We start from the raw sequence: 18544 nt of genomic DNA, 5'->3' as shown, positions 1-18544 counted from the left end.
ATTGTTCAATAACATTATGAAGCTTTCGCGTCGGTTCCCTGACGTGAAATTTTCCACCTTCCTCTCTGTTGTTTTCTCAGTAAACTAGAGTATTTTTCCAACTTTTGCGTGCGCTTTTGAAGCGAAATTTGATACTAGTCACAGAAAAATTTGTCTTTTTCAAGGAGCTTAAAATTATTTTTATGAGGAGTCCTAGGAAGTATTGATCCATGCAAGAAACATGAAAGCCTGGATGACGAGAACAGTGAAGAAGTAGAGCAAATATTGGCAGTCTTTATGTAGACAAGAATTCGGTTAGTCCTTCGGATAAATTTCCTCATAGCTTATTTAGGGATCGTTGAAACATCGGGGTCGAAGATACGGAAAGAAAACAATTCAGTTGTTGACGTGACAGTTTTGTTTTTCATGCTCGATGTGACAACTTTCTCTGTTGGTGACCGTAGTGTAATCGAAGACATAGCTGCACTCTCGTATTTCAACTGAATTACAGAACCTTTTAAATCCGGGGCAGTGACATTGTTGCGTATCGTCTGCGCTGTTCTTCTTGTCATTTCTTAAACCACACGGGAGATTTCAATCTATCGAGGACTTTCCAAGCTTTCTATGGTTTGAAGCATTTACGAACCGCTGAAACTGGCCAGCGATGGAGCTGCCGAAGACATAGCGAAACGCCTCGTCTCATTCGAAGGTATGAATTTGTTTTTCAACCTCCATCACGTTCTGTAGCTAATTTAAGGGAGGAAAGTTAAGCTTTGGTACCGCCTATTGAAGTGTTTAGTAACTCAACAGTTCTATTGCATCGTTTAGCGCTGAATTTTCGCGATCAAACTGTCCCATTAGAGGCCTGATCAGCTAAAGGGCAGGACACCAAGTAGATTTCTGAGATTTCTTTCTTTCCATGTTTTGACAGAGGCTTTACTAGAATCTTCATCGTCTTTCTCTTTCGACGAGTTTCGTTTCTATTTCCATTTAACCTGAAATCACAGGACAAATTTTTCTTGAAATTCAGAAATGTTAAGTTGGAACCTCATTTTCTTCTTAAATATGTTTTTCATTTGTGAAGAATCTTCTGTTTGTTGATCTCTGTCTTTCTTAATGACAAACTAATTTTACAAAACGCCGTGATGCAGTGGAAAATCTCTCAAATAATAGCAGATGTACAAGAAATGCTTTGATAAAAGAGATATAAAAGAGAGGCAACAGATCTGCTGTTTTTTCATACAGTCCCGATTGCAGGAGATAAAACATTTTATATCTAACTAGGGAATCAGTTCTTACGAGAATTGTACATCTGTGACCTTTTGTCTCCGCAATAGCCTATTCAAGGTCAGAGGTGTTTTTGTGACGTGTTCTTAAAGCACGGCTCAGTTTTACGCTGTGTGCTTCGTTCCCTTCATTCTTCAATCAATATTTATGCATTTTTCGCTTCGCCAAGCTAACTTTTTTTTTACTTTTGTCTATATGCGAGGGCTAAATATTTTTTGGGCAAACTATTTCCTCAATCTAAGGTCTTGCAGTAATACTCCACAAGAAATATAATTCCTCGCTGTAAAACTCTGACTAACAAGGTGAAAATTGGTTGTATTAAACGCTTTGAGGGACTGTTTTAACAATTCTGTATTCTCTGGTATAAAACTTCTTATCATAATGTCTGAAACGATTCAGAAAATTTTTCCATCGTGCTTTGTCAGAAAGAATATTGGTTGAACATGGCTACGAAAGTTTGACATGTGATTCTGTGGAGTAGTAAGGTAAAATATTTCAGGAAATGTATTCCCTACTGACACGATGCATTCACAAGATCGCTAAATTAAGATCTTTATGATAGTGCCCTTTTGATCTGGTTTAACTTTGCAAAATTTAGATTACCTTTACCTCACTCGTAGAACTGAAATCAATAACAATAAACTCTTCTTTACTTGTCCCAAAATCGTGGAGTTTTTTAATTTCAAATGCAAAATGCTCAAAGCGGCATGTTTCCTTTTTGTTTTGTTGTTTTTGTTGTTTTGTTTTGCTTTGTGTTATTTTCAAGAATTGATTTTATTGTTAATTTTCAATTGAATAGTCTTGCATTAACAATGTCTACCGATGGTTTGGTTAAAACGTTCACAGATTGCAAATCGCCTAAGAGACTACATGAGTAAAAGTTGCGATCGAATTCGGTTCTTCGTGATAAATCTCCTACTTTACCAAAGTTATCGTAGATTAGGCAAAAGAGAAAAGCCCTTTAGAGCACCATATTTGAAACCCATTTGATACAAAGTCACGGGGTCGTTATCTTCAAGAATAACATCATTGTGATATCTCGATAACTTTTAGGACAAGACATTCTTCTTAACAACGGAGACTCTCTGTGACAAAATATTTTTCGTACATATTGCCGCGTGTCTATGTTATATACTACTTTTCATATTCGGAAGCTATTAAAATTGGATGGCGTGACTCAATTTACAGAACAGAAATCAGGATTTACTTGTTTCCTTGACCTCGAGCTTTAAGCTGATATTTCATTGTCTTTTGCTGAGACTTTTTGAAAATTAGCTTTTTTACTCAAATATACCCAAGTACTACTGTATAGCAAAATATTCAAAATATATCATAACATCACTCAGCTACTTGCTTTCCTGGTTTCTGCCGGTCGCTTGGTAACTTGTGTTCGAGCCGCATTTTTTAAAAAGTAATCGGTTTTTTTTTCGGTTTACAAATATCGCTCCAGGCCAGTATTTGAATTAATCTCACTGGAAAATGACTTTGAACTGCTTTATTTAATTCTTAAATGTTTACCTTTTGCAATATCACTTTGCAATCTACTTCATCTGCAATCTAATGATTTCATGATGATAAATCATTTATAAATAGAATCTAACAGGTGGTTTTTCAACTCTGAGACGGTAAAATATTACGTGGTGCGGACAAAAATAAGCTGAAGTCACTCACAGGATATTGCGTTTCCACGAAAAATATTTTTGTACAAACAGTAGCATCGTGTTTACCCTCTGAATTAATTAACCCCTTAAATATGATTTATTCCACTCGAATTTTTTTTTCAGCTCCCAGCGGTCTGCTTTTGAACTCAAACGAATTTTCCAAGGGGTTTGCAACTTTCCGCATTCTAGAGCTTCAGACGAGAAAATGCCTGTCTCTTAGCGCAATCTTATTGGTGTTCAGCGTTAGCGCTTTGTTCTAAATCGCGAAGGTTGACCGAAAAACGTTACGTGATTTTGCAATTCAAATGAGCTGGATGTCAACATGTTTTTGAACCGTTGGCAGATCAGTATAAACCACAAAATAACGACACGTTAAAAACTTTCAGCTGATATCACTGCGGGAAATCGTCTTAGATTTGACATGTAGTGTTTCAAATGCTTTGAAGTACGCGTAGGAAAGTTTTTTTCGACATGTTAGCACGATGGATTATCTTTTAAAGATTCCCAGGTAGGTGAAATTATCAGGTTGTTTCTTGCAGCGAATTGGTTGAATGGAATAGGCATGTTGAACAAGCTTTTAACTTGCACTATGTGATCAAAAACGAGTTAATATGCATTCTTCTTCAGTTGTGTAATCATCTGACTCCAGTTTTGTTCTTTACAAGAAATTGTGCCTCGTCGAAGACTTATTTGACTCTTCCAAAGGACATTTACATAAATAGTTTTTTAGTTTCAAAGGATAACAATCTTTCTGACCAAATACATTGTTACTATCCCTGACAGATGTGGAGTCAAACGTAGGAAGTATTTCCTTCACACGTTATACAAAGTCAGAAACCGAATTTTGAAGATCGAAGTCGAAAGTTGAAATCTTCAAACACATAGCTAGTGTTTACATCCGGTGAGTTCATTAGCAGCGTCCAGCTTTTGTCATGCTTTTAGTATTTTTTTAAATGTTGTTTGGTTAACATTTCTGCTTCACTTGTAATTAACCCAGAAATTCTAAGCAAATTTACAACCTTTCTTGCCAATGCATTTATTTATTTTCACACTTTCGACTGAATTTTATAAGAGATGCAGCGATTTGTGTTTCTATAGCTATTAAAAAATTAGTAACATTTCGCAATCTTGTCCTTGGAAACTAACCGAAATTAACTGGCGCGAAAATGCAAAGCAAATGCGAATGGTATTACTAACCTTCTACACATCACAATTTAATAAACATCTTAATAATTTGAATTCCTATCCTTTTTCTCTAACGTCGTGCTCGCGTGTGCATCTAACGTTCTAATTTGGCTAAAAAAAGTCATCGGTAGAATTTAAGGATGGATATTGGATCGGTAGAACTCACTTAAACCGATATACTGATCTGTTTAATGAAGAACTTAAAAGATTTTATTCATCGCACAGAATTTAAAAAGATAGATGTTATGCTACGTGATTGCTAATAGAACCACAATCACGCCAGAAAAAAAAAAAAAAAAACGTGAACGAAACCAGATAAATACCTAATTAATATGCGTCTCAGTGTTTTTTTTCTTATATTCGTCGATTGGATGTTAATTTCTCTGTATTTCCTCTACGTACAATATACTGGAGAATTCAGGCGCCTGCAGACTTTCGAACTTACGAGGATTTAAAAAAATAATTGCTTTCTAGGGATTAGGTTACGAATTGCTAAGTTACGAATTGTCAAGCAAGGGTTTTTTTTCAGTTCTTGTTGACCGAAGAGCTTTATTGCCGATGAGTTCTAACACCTGTATCTGAGCAGAAGGAGAAAACTGACGGACATGAATAATATTCGGTTAATTTTGGCCACCGTTCGCCCCTCTGATAGAAAAATTCTAAAATAGTAAGCTCGTCGTCATTTCAGTGTTACACAGTGTAATTGTTGGAAGTAATTAAATTTTATTTTAATGTTAACTCTCCCAAGGTTTACCAGAGTTGGTGGTGCATGAATCAAACAATTTTTTTCAAGAATGATTAGAGTAATATTTTCAGCATATCGAGCTAAAAGAAAAATATTATAGATTGTTACCGAGTTCTTGAAATTCGAAGCGGTACTCAAATAATTCCTAAAATGACAACAACCTTTATTTATCTTTCTGCTGTCTATTAAATCCCACGAGAATTGCGTAACTTTTGAATGGTTCACCGTCTTGTACAGTGGTAAGGTGTTCCGCTCCAAACAATAGCTTTTAAAACCGTAAAGAGATTCTATCTGGCCTTAAAAGAGATAACAGTTTTTGTGTAAAGTATGTGGTATTTCTTTGGACACCTTTCAGGAATTGTACTTATCTCGCCCCATCTCGTACCAAATACCCTCAAGTAATAAATAGTCTCCATATTTTAAGTTTGTACGTACAAATTTTTAGTCAAATCACGGTTTTCGGTAGATCATGAATAACACCGCAGGACCATAATTCAAAATCAAACCACGAAATACTGGATAATTTTCCTCCAAAATTTAAATTTCTTTAAAAAAAAAGGATATAGCTAAAGAATTGGGCTTGGCTTTCTCAGCATTAAATCTAATTTTTTTCAAAAAATAAAGAATGCTAAGAATTTGCCCCACTCTCTTCTCTGTCGTTTTCATTTGCAATTCGATTGTAACATTTCTTCAGAGTTTTTTTCACCATGAAAATATTAAACGTTTTAGATAAAATTTGTAAAAAGTTAAACTATATTGCTGCTGTTGGTATCGGGTGCGAGTATTTAAGTGACTTGACACTTAACAATACAGAGCCAAACCATTTCGTGAGAGGTGCCCAAAATTTCAAGAAGTCAGTGTTTGTTTCAAGATGTAATGACCTCCAATTAGGATCGTGACGTTTCGTCGACCGCAAACTATGGGCGTTGTAATAATTGACTTCCACTCCATGATATAAGAAAAATTTTGATTTAAATGCAATCACACGCTATTTCCTCTAAACTGGGCTCGTACAATTCTTTTTATTTCATTATTTTTATGGCTGCAGTTTTTTTCTTCAAAGTCAACATGCAACACGCCCAAACTAATTTTATTTGCGTTGCATCGGAAACTGTTTTCATGAACAAATACTTTCTCATCCGCAGCCAATTCGAGTAGGATCTTCAAACAGAATATCAGTCATTTGATCGGGGAATTTGATCGTCCGTGTGAAAGAAGTCCTGAGAAGAACTTCTGTCGGTAATGATCTTTAACGGATGTTTTGACAACTTCGCGCAAGTCGTTTTTAAGAGTTGAGTCCTTCTTAGGACAATAGTAGCATAGCGGTCAAACGTTGGGCACGTGTAAGGGGGTTTGCCGGGCGTGCGCCGATTTCCCGCGCAAAATCTCCGCGGAAACTTAAGAAGCAACCGCTGTCATGCAAAATGTGCAAAAAACAAAAACAAAAACAAAATTTTGGAAATCTGTAAAAGGTAGCAAAAGTAGGGAAAAGGGAAACTCGAGTCTTTTTTGTACAGAAAGCTTATTTAATTAAGGATTTCTGGCTGATTTAACGCTTCGTTTTGAGCTTTTCAAACATCGCGACCTAATCGCTCGTGTGGTTGTTTACAACTTTCACAAAACAATTTGACTCTGGCGGCCTGAGAGCGCGCCACCTAGCCAGACACCAAGCCACTAACACGTTTGCACATGCGCAGACGTATGACCGCTGTAGTTCTTTCACTCAGACGATCAGACTACACGATCAATTGTTACTCGTGGACTCAAACCTTCCTATCCTTGCTAGAAGACTACGGAAATTTTTACTTTGAAGAATCGAAAAATAAAGAATAAAACTCTCCGGTCTTTCGACTGGAGGCTCAAAATGTTAAATTATTCACTGGAAAAAATTATAACTATAAATAAATGGTAATCATTTTTGACATTAGTATATTGTTTCAGCTGTAAATAAATTTTCAATTATATGAGCTTAGATAGAAATAACCAGACTTCATGTCTGTTTCTCGAGAAGACAGCTTGAAATTGCCACGGTTTTAATTTTTCGATCCAGTAAAACACTCTCCAAGGCCACGAGAGAGGTTAGTTGAAACTTGTTGGCGACTGATTTCCTTTAAATCGAAGAATTTCTCTCGATTTAACCTTTTCCCTTTGTCTTATCAGGCCACTTGGATATCGCAAAATTTGAATGAAAGAACACGTACTAGCCAAGATCCATTTTATCAACAAATTGATATATTGAGTTCAAGTACTTCAGACCTGTCTTTCTTAAAATCTATCACAATATGTCCAATATTTCACGCCACGTTGTTTGTTTGTTCAGTAACACCTAAATCCCCTTGAACTTGAATAATCTTTTTCTTTTCCCTAATTCAACAATCATTTTTACGTCACGCACACGTGACAATACCTCGTTTGCGACAAACTGAACATGTAAAACATGCAGGCCAAGACAGCCAAGTCTTTATTTGTCTGGTTTAAGATCGTTTTGTTACCACTGAGTTTTTCAAATATTTGAAAAAACGCATCAGATCTGTTCTTACTATTTAAATAAGACCTTATGAAAGAGAGATTCTTTACAATCATTTTTCTAAAGCAAAGCGCCTCACGGACTGAGTTACGTTTAATGTAGCCTGCAGAACAGGCGCACTTATTTGAGGAATATACAGACTTGTTTGGGAAAAAAAAAGTTTCACCGAAAGCCTTTTGGACATAATTCCGGTTGCTTACACAACTGGAGTTCTGGTCTCTGTGGCACATAGAGTATTGTTACTTTTCCTGGATGATATGCTGGTTCATCGCAAACTCCTGGGTTGGGCGAGGCACTGTGAGAGTCTTGTCTGAGCAGCCAACACAATGAGCTGACGTGGGCTCGATCCCACATCTCTCGATCCGGAATTCGGCGAGCTAACCACCTGGCATCGGTTGTGCGAAGGATAGATAACGCTATACCCTGGATAAATATCTATCCGGTGGATAGCGCAGTACATTTTATTAACACGTATCCGCCGGGTAGCGATGGATCCGATAGATAGCGCTATCCGGCCGTTGAACCACTGGGCCTTGGCCACCAAGTTATCACTTGGTATTGAAGCTTATTACTGGGGTCCGATGGGTGAGGGAGGGGAGGGGAGCGGAGGGGAGGGGAGGGGAGCGGAGGGGAGGGGAGCGGAGGGGAGGGGAGTTAATGATTGTAGGTCAAAGCCCAACCCACCTAGGGAGAGGGCTACGTGTGTGAGATTTAATTGTCTTGTTGTATTTCTTACCCTAACTTAAACATTTCTCATTTTGTATCATCATTCTAGCTGAAAGATGCACGGATATGTTGTTACTATCTCCATCGTAGCTGGCGTCTGTGTCTTTGTAGCCCTCGTCTATCTGGTCTTCAGAATCTACAAGAAGAGGGCAGAGCTTGGAACTGATGCAGAGACTGTAGGTCTGTGTCCCCCCAGCATCATTCTGACATCCGACAGCCCCGGAGTGTCGAAAAAGAGACTTTACTCGCCCATCAGAGAAAGAGCTGGATCGAAGGAAAAAGATGAAAAACTCAAAATGAAAGAGAAGAGAAAGGATATTAAGAGTTTATGGCTTCCCAAGAAGAAGACAAGTTTACCCGTTATGCAGACAACCATGGTTCAACCAGCTGTACCTGAGCAAACAAAGGCATGTCAATTAACTTGTTGCTCGTGTGATTGCACGCGTGCGTGGTTACTGTTTGATTGCGTGCGTGACCATTGGAATGGTATTGCCGAACGCGACACTTCTTTTCTCTTCGGCTCATGGCAAAAAATGTTTGCGAATTTTCAAGTGTTACGGTTTCTAGCTAATTTACTCCTGCAAAGAGAAGAAAAAGTTTCGGAAGACTGTCCAATGGCCCATAGAAGAGCTTTCGTTACAATTGATACTAAAAACTCCAGAATACTCTTAAGAAATCAGAGTATTTTGTCTGTTTTGTATTACACCCGATTTAAAAAGCAACGCAATTTTCTATGAAAAATTTAGATTTAATTTCAGCAGATTTACGACAATATACTATCAACTGGAAACTCAACCACTATTACTAGTGAATCTTGTTTTTAAACATACAGTCACGGTAGCTTTACAGTCCATGTCGTGTAAAAGTCTCGAAACTTAGAACAAAGGCTGCCTTATTCTCGGTTTGCAACTGAACCATTTCCAGTCTTCTTCATCAAGTTATTGAATGTGATCCGCGCGCGTTTTTAGAGAAGAGACAACTACGCGCGAGTAAGGATATGACCTGTGTTTGATTTGTTTCAGGATCAAGGTGGAAGAGGCCGGTTGACTTTCACTCTCCATTATCATTACCAGTATGCGTCGAAATCGTAAGTGGATCTTGTTGATCTTTACGTCCTACCCCGTTTCTCTTCAACTAACAAAATTACCTTTCATCAAATAATGACCCATACAGTCCTGTGTGCGGCACACACCTGTCAGTGTTAAGAGGTGAGCGAGGGCGTGAGCGGGGCCGGAGAAAGCCGTTCGACCCCGCGAGACGCGATCTGAGGAAAGAAAAGATGGACATGAAAAAAGTGACAGTCACATGGCGAAGTGCATATTGACTGATTTCGGTCGTGCTAGACACAAAAATACTTAGCTATCGGTCTTGACTAGCCTGCAGTGCAGGTGTCTTATTGGTGCGAGCTAGCGTTATAAGCTCGCGATCGTTTATCCGACCGGCCATGTTTGATTTGCAGTTAGAGTGGACGGTAGGGGTAGGGGGCAAGGGAAGGGCGAAAAGACCCCACTACATTCCCACCCCTCTTCTTATTTTTGACCGTCAACCGCCCCCTTGGTACAAATTTATTTCTCTCCCCAGCCTTCCGCTGTTATTAAAATCAAAGACGACAGCCATAATATTCGTTATGAAATTACTGAGCACTCGCTCGCCAAAATTACGCCTGCTCTGCAGGCTAGGTCTTGACGAATGGGGCTAGCTGCCTTCGGTTCGTGGCTGCTTTCGGTTGGCCTTCGGTTCGTTCGTGCACCATGACCTCGAGACAAAAATTTTCCCGCACGGCTCTCCCACACAGCTGATAAGTACACTTTGTTGGACGTGTGTGAGCTGTATTTTCCATAACGGGGTATTACTCTTGAGTTTCGATGGCATTTAAGGGTATTCTGAATTACTTTGCCGTCACAAAGTATCAGTTTTCCTCGACAAAGAGGGACACAGCCCTACTTTTCCCCCAAGAATCCTCGTAGCCATACCTGCTGATTCTACGAAGAATAATTTTCTTACATATTTAACTTTTATAAATCTGTACAAGAAAGTTTCGACTTGTATTCTCGCAGATCTGTTCTGCTCGTCAAACTTGCTAGTGCCCGGGATTTACCGCTAAAAGATGATGACGATCCCCCGGATGTGTTCGTCAAAACACAACTCGTCCCAAGCCGCAAGCGAGTTTACATCTCTAAAGTGCGTAGAGAGACCTCGAACCCAGTCTTCGATGAGACATACGAGTTTGATATCGAATATCAAGAGCTTCAACAACAAAGGCTTCTATTTGAGATTCTTGACTACGACTGCATATCTAGATACAAGTCAGTTGGAGAAGTCAGCGTTCTTCTCGCAGAACTTGGAACACATGGTTTTAACATTTTGAGAGAGGTATCTCTGTGTGTTTACATATCTAGACCCCGGAAAGAATGAATCGGCCTATTTTAAACGTATTTTATTCGAACTGATTTTATACATGGTTTTTCTGTCATTGATTACAATGTAAAAAAGTATATGACGGGCCTTCTTCACAGACCTGCTATTTAACAATGAGATTTTGAGCTCCAGATTTCTATCATATTATAATTGATGAGGGCGAATTTGAATGGGGATCAAAAGTGGATAATCTTATTGTTATAGTTTAGGTCTATTAGATGTTCAAATTTGACAACAAGACAGGCCCAAATTTTTGTTACCATTATTTTGTCTAAACCGCACACTTTTTACACAGCGGTCAAACGTCTGCGCATGTGCGAACGTTGTAGTCGCTGGAGTCGTGGCTAGGTAGCATGCATTCAGGCTTTTAGGACCGAGGACCAAGGACGAAGTTTTCCTTTTCTTAACTTTTTTTTCTTTTTACAGATTTCTTTGAACTTTTCCATTTTCCACCCATTTTTTTCGTGAGGGAAGTAGTTTCTTTTGTTTTCCTTGGAAATTTTGGGCCGGAAATTGGCGCGCGGCGAGCCGAGATTGATCTTCTTACACACGCTCGACGTTTGACCACTGTTTTGTCTACTGTGTTCACTTTACTCATTTTATTATCAATCAAAACGAGAAAGGGGAACACATGACTGATGGCTTAAAATCGTGCAACCAAGAAGAACACGGGAAAAAGTCAATCGAAAATGACTGATATATTGGCATAACAAACATAAATAAAATAATGTAAAGTGTTTAGCGGATTGTGTCCGTGAGTTGTAGGAAAATTATTGTCAAATTTTACTCGCTGATACTTTATATGTTGTAGATATTTGCTCAAAAATCATCATTTAGTTTATCCATTGATAAATTATCAAAGTATTTTACTTGTAAAAGGCATGAAAGTTGTGTATAATTGTTTAAGTTTAACTTTTAAATAAAGAATTTTAAAACACTATTTCTTGTGGCTTGGCTGATTTCCCACTATGCAATAGTTTTACAGGATCAATATCAGTATCTGAACAACTGAGGGCCGGTTATTTTTGCGAGGTCTAACCCAAACCACGGTTTTATGCAAGTGGTGGGCCGTAGGTATTCTCGATAAGAGGCTTGTTTTCATTGAATAAATTTCGGTCCTCTAGACACTTTTCACAAAAATTAATGTCCAGATAAAAGATTCAGCTAAATTCAAGATAGTTTAGAACGCGATTTTGTTAAACAACGGCTAAACTTTGTTATAATAGGTGGCCTTAACTTTTTATCAGGACAATGTTTTTAAGGTTAGGGGAGGGGTAGGTGCGCAGTTACTGAGACACTGACACTGATCCGTATTTCCATCTAAGAGAAGATATACGCTACTATTGAGTTACAAGGACTGACAGAAATACAAGAAAATCTCTTTCGAAAAAATACGCTGATTGATCATAGAGCGACTCCACATGATTGTCGAGGAACTTAAGTACCGGTAATACCACAAATAAAAGAAAAACAGGATGCAAGAAACTTGCTCTGTGACACAGGGGAAAAAAGACTATTGTCATTCTAAACTCACCAAACTAGACCAATTAGATTTGCGCATTTTGCTAGAGCATATTCACGTGCAAAAGTTTTCAATCTCCGCTTGTTTGGAAGGTCGCGTCGCCCGTCAAAACGTTATCCGTGAAATTTCGTCTTCTCTACATTGGAATTTCTCTAATATTATCGCAAAATATTTTGCCACAAATTTCAGGTTAGTCGCAAATATTTTATATATTCTAGCAATCTGTTAAATTCTTTTGTGGGGGTTTTGTTTTCGATGCCCTTGTTTAAATTGGCGAGTGTTCAACACAATGAATACGAGATAAGAATAAGAAGTAATTTACGAATTTAGTTCTGGACATTTTTTTGTTGCTCCTTCGATATAAAAGCCGCATTTGTCGCCAGGTGAGCAGAAGGCAGGCGCTTAACAGTTTACTAACCTTATCCTTTCCTCACGAACATCAGTATGCAAGTTCTTCACACTGTTCTCTATACATCGCCTATGGTACTTGCACGGAGAGTTTGCCTAACAATTAGGAGCTTGTGGAGCTCGTGATCATTTTCTTCATTCTCATGACCTTAATGTTTTATTCAGCAGCTACACTGTTGGGAGATATTAGATGCTTATCACTCTTAGGGGTTAGAGGGTTAACTCAGTTGTTGGCTTTGAAAGTACCTCATTTATTGTATATAAAGTGATAAACTTTTACGTTTTAAAGGCAAGCCCGTCAGATGTTACCATAACATCGTCGCGAATATGGACACAACACTTGTCTACGCTCTTCCCTTTGTGATCTTGTCACTTCTGTTTGCTGGATTGGTGTCATGTCTCCTCATCTTAAGAAGAAAGGGAAGAAGGCGTCGCCGTCTTCCAACGTCTTCTGAGCTGCGGAGTAAAGGAATTCCTGTGATCGAGAGCACGGAATTTTGGGTTCCAGGGAGAATGGGAGATGTTGTTGGAATAGAGATTCAGCCTTCGCCTCGGATGCCGTTCTCCTTTTCAACGCCAAAACCACCCCAACGTGAAAAAGGGGTGCGTGAGTGTCAAGCCATCTAAATGCTAGCCTGCGGCACGCGGTGGTTCGTGCCGCTAGCACGAATCACGCGTGAAAACGTGACACTTTAAAAAGTGGCGCTTGAACGCACGCCATCGTTTTAGTTGTTCCAACTTTCATATTTCAATGTGTCGCTTAAGATACCATATTTGTTTCGCGCTCCTCCCTTCGTAGGCGATTCGCCCTCGCGGTCGTCTCGCACCTCCTTCCGCGCTCCTAACTAACCAAACTTGTCTGGCAAGAAACGCTATTGCAGACTTGAAAACTTCTTCTTGACATTGTGTCCGCCCGCTGCTCTTTAGAGAATGTTATTATTTATTTTTTCACAGAATCGAGATGAAGCCCCGAAGCTTAAATTTTCAATCCAGTATCACCAAGCTAGGTAAGACGTCTTTGTGACTTAACGTGCTTGAATAATCGCGCACGGGTGTTTCTCTTTCGCGCGTGCGTGTTTCTCGTGCCCTTGCTGAGCGCCTGCTTTGTGCAGGCTAAAGAGAGAGCTTTTCAGCTAGCGATGTTTGTTCATCCGACGGAGTCATTTTCCTCTCGCTTTCAAATCTACAATTTACAATTTACGACACGGCTTTTTCCCAACGCATGATAATGACAAAGGTTTTTAATTTTATATAGTGGTTTCCTGGAAGTTCAGCTTATTGACATTCAGAACATATCTGAGGGCAGTAGCCTTGACGAAGACGACGACGAGTTTTACGACTCAATCTTCACGTTCGCCGACGTTCAACTCACTCAGCAGGTGAGAAAGTAACAATGAAACCGGGAGGTCCCCTCTAATAGAGGTTTGATATGTAAAAACGAACAACAAACAGCGCACGGTTTTCGGGGTCTCTTGAGCCCTCAGACTATTTTCAGCAGCTTTAATCGAAACCCTAAAACAGGGTGACTTTGGCGGCGTTCGACTCGCTAAGATATGCTACATTTTACTCCCCAAATTTGTGTGACAATGAGATTGAGTTATAAATCAAGTCCCCATCTTGGAAGCCAAGATGACGTATGATTGGTGATTGGCCATATGATTGGTTAATTTGTATCAGGTGGTGAAAAATCTAGAAGACTAATTACTGTGCCCCACAGTGCCCCCGTATAGGACTTTATTGGTATCAAGGTATGCCAACTTTGACAACACCGAGATCATAAAAAAAGGCATGTGCAAATGATCAACTTTCGTTAGCTGCGCGTTAATATCCCGCGCAAAAACAAATGACGAATTTGCCAAAAATTTGGAAAAAATTAAGAAGTTCGAGGAATTTTTTTAGAGGAAACCAAAATAAAGTGAGAATCATTTGAGACTTCTCGAAGGCAAAAAAATTTTATCACAGTAGCCAATAGCAACAAAGGTAAAGTCAACATAGACTTAAATTGAACAAAAAACGAACGAATTGACCGAAGCGCGGGAAATTTGAATGGCCACGATGCGATTGGTGCTAATTTGTCATGTGATCAGTTTAGAGGGTGGCGCAAGTTTTCTGAACCAATTACAGGGCGATGTGACGGAAAACTAATCCAATCCTGAATTACTTATGACACCCGATGAAAATTGTTAAATTTTCAAACTGTATCGCCTTAGGAAGAGTCAAAGCAGAGAATGCGCCTGATGTCCCGTCGCCGGCGCCGACGTCACAAGTCTTTTGAAATCGAGATGAGCTACGAAGAGCTGCAGCTTCAGACCCTCCAGTTCTGTGTTATGGGATTTGACCGGTACTTAAGACAAAAGGTTATCGGTGATGTGTTATTACCACTCGCTGAACTTGCGCAGGAGGGTGTTGACATAACCAAGGAGCTTGTGATATGGAGGGATATACAAACGAGCCAACCGGTACTGAATAGAATCTGTAAAAGTTTTTATGATTCCTTCCTTAAAATAAAAAAAATTATAAAGCGGGGGATTGTGTCGGCTCGATTATGCTGCGCCTTCGAGTTGGGGAGTGCAGGCTCATTTCCTGAACAACGGCTGCTTATTGAACCTGGTTCAGGCGTGGTAAAAGAAATTGTTGGTTCAGGCGTGGTAAAAGAAATCTGAACGCAAATAACAAAATTTCCTGATGAAAAATTCCAGTATTCATGAAAAGAAAAACCCATCAACCAGTTCTGTAGGGGAAATAGAAATTTTCACATCAAATTTGGGCTTAACAAGCTCACCCCATCTACGAAATTCTTACCCTCTGGCAGTTCGTCCTCAACTGGCCTTTGAATCGATCGGTCGATACGTGCATCTAGATCCCGCCTTTTTATCTTTCTTTAATTCTAATATTGACAGTGTTATTCGCTGTGTGGGGGAGAGGGGGGGGCTAGACATGCACCCGTGGTTGCTCAGCATTGTGTTATTGTTGTCTCTTCCAGGGTTCATCAGCTCTAAGTGGAAGAATAAGTAACCTGTCCACTATAAAAAGTACCACGCCGGAGAAAGACTGTCAGCCAGGAGCCACTGGACAACCAGCTGAACGCAGATGCCGTCAGTCATGACGGACTCTTGGATAAAATGTTTTTCACCGCTGCAAACGTACGAGACAGAGTGGCACCAAACACAGCAAGGACTTATGATTCATATTTCCCATTCAGAAGGAAACTTTAATTAATTTTCCTTTTTTTAAAATTGTTATTGTTTTGATTGATGTTGCCAACGTGGACACGTGATGCATAAGTCACACATAAGACCAGGAGTAACAGAGCACGCGAGCACCTTACAGGCCAACAATTTTTCAACCTAAAAGAGCGAAGCAAGGAAAGGCAAATAACAAAAAAAAAATTTAATTGGCTGATTTACATGCTCCTCGTATATATTAAGAGGTATCTGATCGCTTGCAGTCTCATCACAGTTGAGTCCAGAACATACAGTGTGCGGAACAGGCGTAACTTTTTTTTGCGTTGTTCTAGCGAACAGAGGCAAGCGCGAGTCACTCGCAAGCGGAGGAGCTCCTCCCCTCGCACGCAACTCGCGTTTTAATCAAAGAGTTTTCAACTCGTACTTTTACCAATTTCGGGCCAGCTCCGTTAAGTTTCGGTAAAAATCTAATCGATGATTATATGAATTTGTCAATTTATAAACCCCACTCCGAGCTTACCATTTAGTGCGTAGGCTGATTGTCCAACCAGTCAACTCTGCGCATGCGTAATTGATTACCAAAGGCAGACCTCCACCGCGAAGTGGTTAGCGGTTTTATTTTAAGCTTCCCTTTCCGTTTTGCGCTTTGCTCTTAGCCTCTTCTCCCTTACTCGCTGAAACTGGAAGCTTTATACACTCGAGATTTATATTTGTCGTCTCAGATCCTCTTCAGTGATTTGTCGCGTGCAAGACAGCCATCTTAAACCGGAAATCTTTCTTTCTCATGGAGTGTTAAATAGTTTAGGCTTCAAACACGATAATCTCGCAAGATCGTGATCACGAAAAGAGGGCCTCCGCGAAGCAACATTCGTTGAACTGTTTAAAGAACCAGATTCACATCGTTACAAACCAAGATTTATACAGCGAAATCTTTAATTTTAGTTGATTAAAACTTGAAATAACATAATAAAACTCTAATCCACCGCCATGCCTAAATAAACATTCTTTTGTTGTGACTGTTAAGCGGCGAACAAAGCAGCCTTGAATTGGTTAAAGTCGTGTTACTGAGAACACCTGACCAAACCGGAAATGATTACAAAGACGCCACTTGTTGGTCGGGGAGGAATTAAAAGAAAAAGCAAAAAAAAAAAAAAAAAAAAAAAAAAAAAAAAAAAAAAGGAAAAGAAAAGAATGGTTTTGAATCACTTAGATAAGACAGTCATTTTCCTGCTAGATTCAAAATCTCCAGGAGGTGCAACTCTGACTCGAGGATCCATAAATTTGCTCTAGAATTTTCGGCATTATTCTTATCAGCCTGAAAATGTTGAACTTGAAAGTTTGATTGATTTGACTCTGCTTACTATAATGCCTCTCTTCTCGGCTGAAGTAAAGAATCTAAAATTTTTCATCGCTTCTTTCGTCAAACCGTTCTGTATCATCTTGTTCTGCAATTTTAAGGCAAATTGAGTTGATCAGCCGCGCTGAAAAAAAAAATTTGCATGAAGTTCTGCAGCCTCTAACATTGAATTATAAAGCATTCGAAAAACATGAAATAAAAAATAACAATTCATAAGATAATTACAATTTCGAAAATTTCTGTTTAGTTCTTGATCTCGTCCAAAATTCCTTAGACTAAGTTCTAGTAATTTTAGCTTCTCGATCGATCATTCGATTATTTCCTACATCGCGCGTAAGTTTCGAGTAGAACCCACGAGAAATTTGAATTTCTGGATAAGTCGTGTAATCCCTTTCAGTCGGTTTCTGAGAGACTCTGACTCCCGGTTTACTGAACGCTTTACTGCTGTAAAGCCGAGATGGACGTTGCGCCAATTAAGTGCATTGTTTGGGTTTTCTTTTTGTCTAGTTTTGACACATGACGAACGAAGTGCACAAAATGCAAATATGTGTATTGAATTCTGGCCAATCAGCGAGCGAGATTTCAATAGATTTACGGGTAATGACTCTGTTATTTAACACGGGCTCGCGGCTCGCGAGTTCGTAATATTTTTACATCCCTGAGAGAATTCATGTTCTTGAGTGTTTTACATAAATCAACTTTACATCTCGCGTAACCAGTTATGCGCGCCATAATTAGTGGTCGAAAAACTCTTTTCGCGTGGCGCTCGGCGATCTCTCTCTCCTCAAATCGTCAATCGTTATAAATAGCCTCCTCAAATTATTGTTACTGTTTATACACTATTCCAGTTAAATTCGTGTCAGCGAAAGGAAATAAATTCCCCATATAAAACCCTACCTGACTATAATGTTTAAATAATGAAAAAGCTGCATTTTTAAATTCTTACACGTTTTGTCCCTTTAATTTCGATGGAAAAGAGCTAACCTTGAGTTCCAGAAGCGTGAAGCGACAATATTTCCTGAGGTAATTTGAGATTTGTGACAATCACACTACTTGATTTTCCCGTCTCGCTTCTAAGTTCCTAATCTTCGGGTATTTCATTTAAAATTTGATTATATTTCTCTTGGATTCGCCGTGTATAGCTGTTTGAAATACGGTGCCATATATTAGGACTATTTCAGTACTGGTTTGCTCAGTCTATCATACTGTGATCTAGTGTATTTTTAGACCAACTATAGCGGGCAAAACCACTCGATCTGTGGTGCGTTTTTTTCAAGTTCCTCAAACAACGAGGAAAGCTCTGAAACCGATGCAACCATTACGAATCGAAATCGTCCTACTCGCGTCACCAAATCCAGGCAAAAAATCACTGGGAAAGTCTTGAAACTTTAAAAATACTAAGTTTTGCTAAATTTACATAGAGCACAGCCACGGGTTTTCCTTTAGGGCCATTTTTACCAACCGGCGAATTTCAAGACGAAATTTTTTCTCGGTCAGGCCAGCTTTTGGTTCGTGATCCGAGCAGATAACCTTTGAGAATTCTC

At 39.2% G+C, this 18544-nt stretch overlaps 2 protein-coding genes across 4 annotated transcripts; both read left to right on the top strand.

Annotated features, from left to right (window-relative positions):
* Positions 1-474: 474 nt before the first annotated feature.
* LOC131799160 (synaptotagmin-1) lies at positions 475-11465 on the top strand. Of its 3 annotated transcripts, none has more exons than XM_059116842.2 (5): positions 475-688; positions 3711-3828; positions 8160-8517; positions 9133-9197; positions 10168-11465. In XM_059116842.2, the coding sequence occupies exons 3-5, from the start codon at positions 8167-8169 to the stop codon at positions 10523-10525; spliced, it is 774 nt and encodes a 257-aa protein (XP_058972825.2). In that variant the 5' UTR covers positions 475-688; positions 3711-3828; positions 8160-8166; the 3' UTR covers positions 10526-11465. The 3 variants fall into 3 exon arrangements, with proteins under 3 accessions (XP_058972825.2, XP_058972826.2, XP_058972824.2); XM_059116841.2 differs by lacking the exon at positions 475-688 and adding an exon at positions 3241-3435; XM_059116843.2 differs by lacking the exon at positions 3711-3828.
* A 1320-nt stretch (positions 11466-12785) lies between these two features.
* LOC131799235 (synaptotagmin-5-like) lies at positions 12786-15564 on the top strand. Its single transcript, XM_066172845.1, has 5 exons — positions 12786-13061; positions 13413-13465; positions 13714-13837; positions 14669-14917; positions 15442-15564. The coding sequence occupies exons 1-5, from the start codon at positions 12786-12788 to the stop codon at positions 15562-15564; spliced, it is 825 nt and encodes a 274-aa protein (XP_066028942.1).
* Positions 15565-18544: the final 2980 nt, after the last annotated feature.

The sequence above is a fragment of the Pocillopora verrucosa genome, chromosome 10 (genome assembly GCF_036669915.1).
Source record: "Pocillopora verrucosa isolate sample1 chromosome 10, ASM3666991v2, whole genome shotgun sequence".
Lineage (NCBI taxonomy): Eukaryota > Metazoa > Cnidaria > Anthozoa > Scleractinia > Pocilloporidae > Pocillopora > Pocillopora verrucosa.
This window is presented reverse-complemented; position numbering and strand designations above follow the sequence as displayed.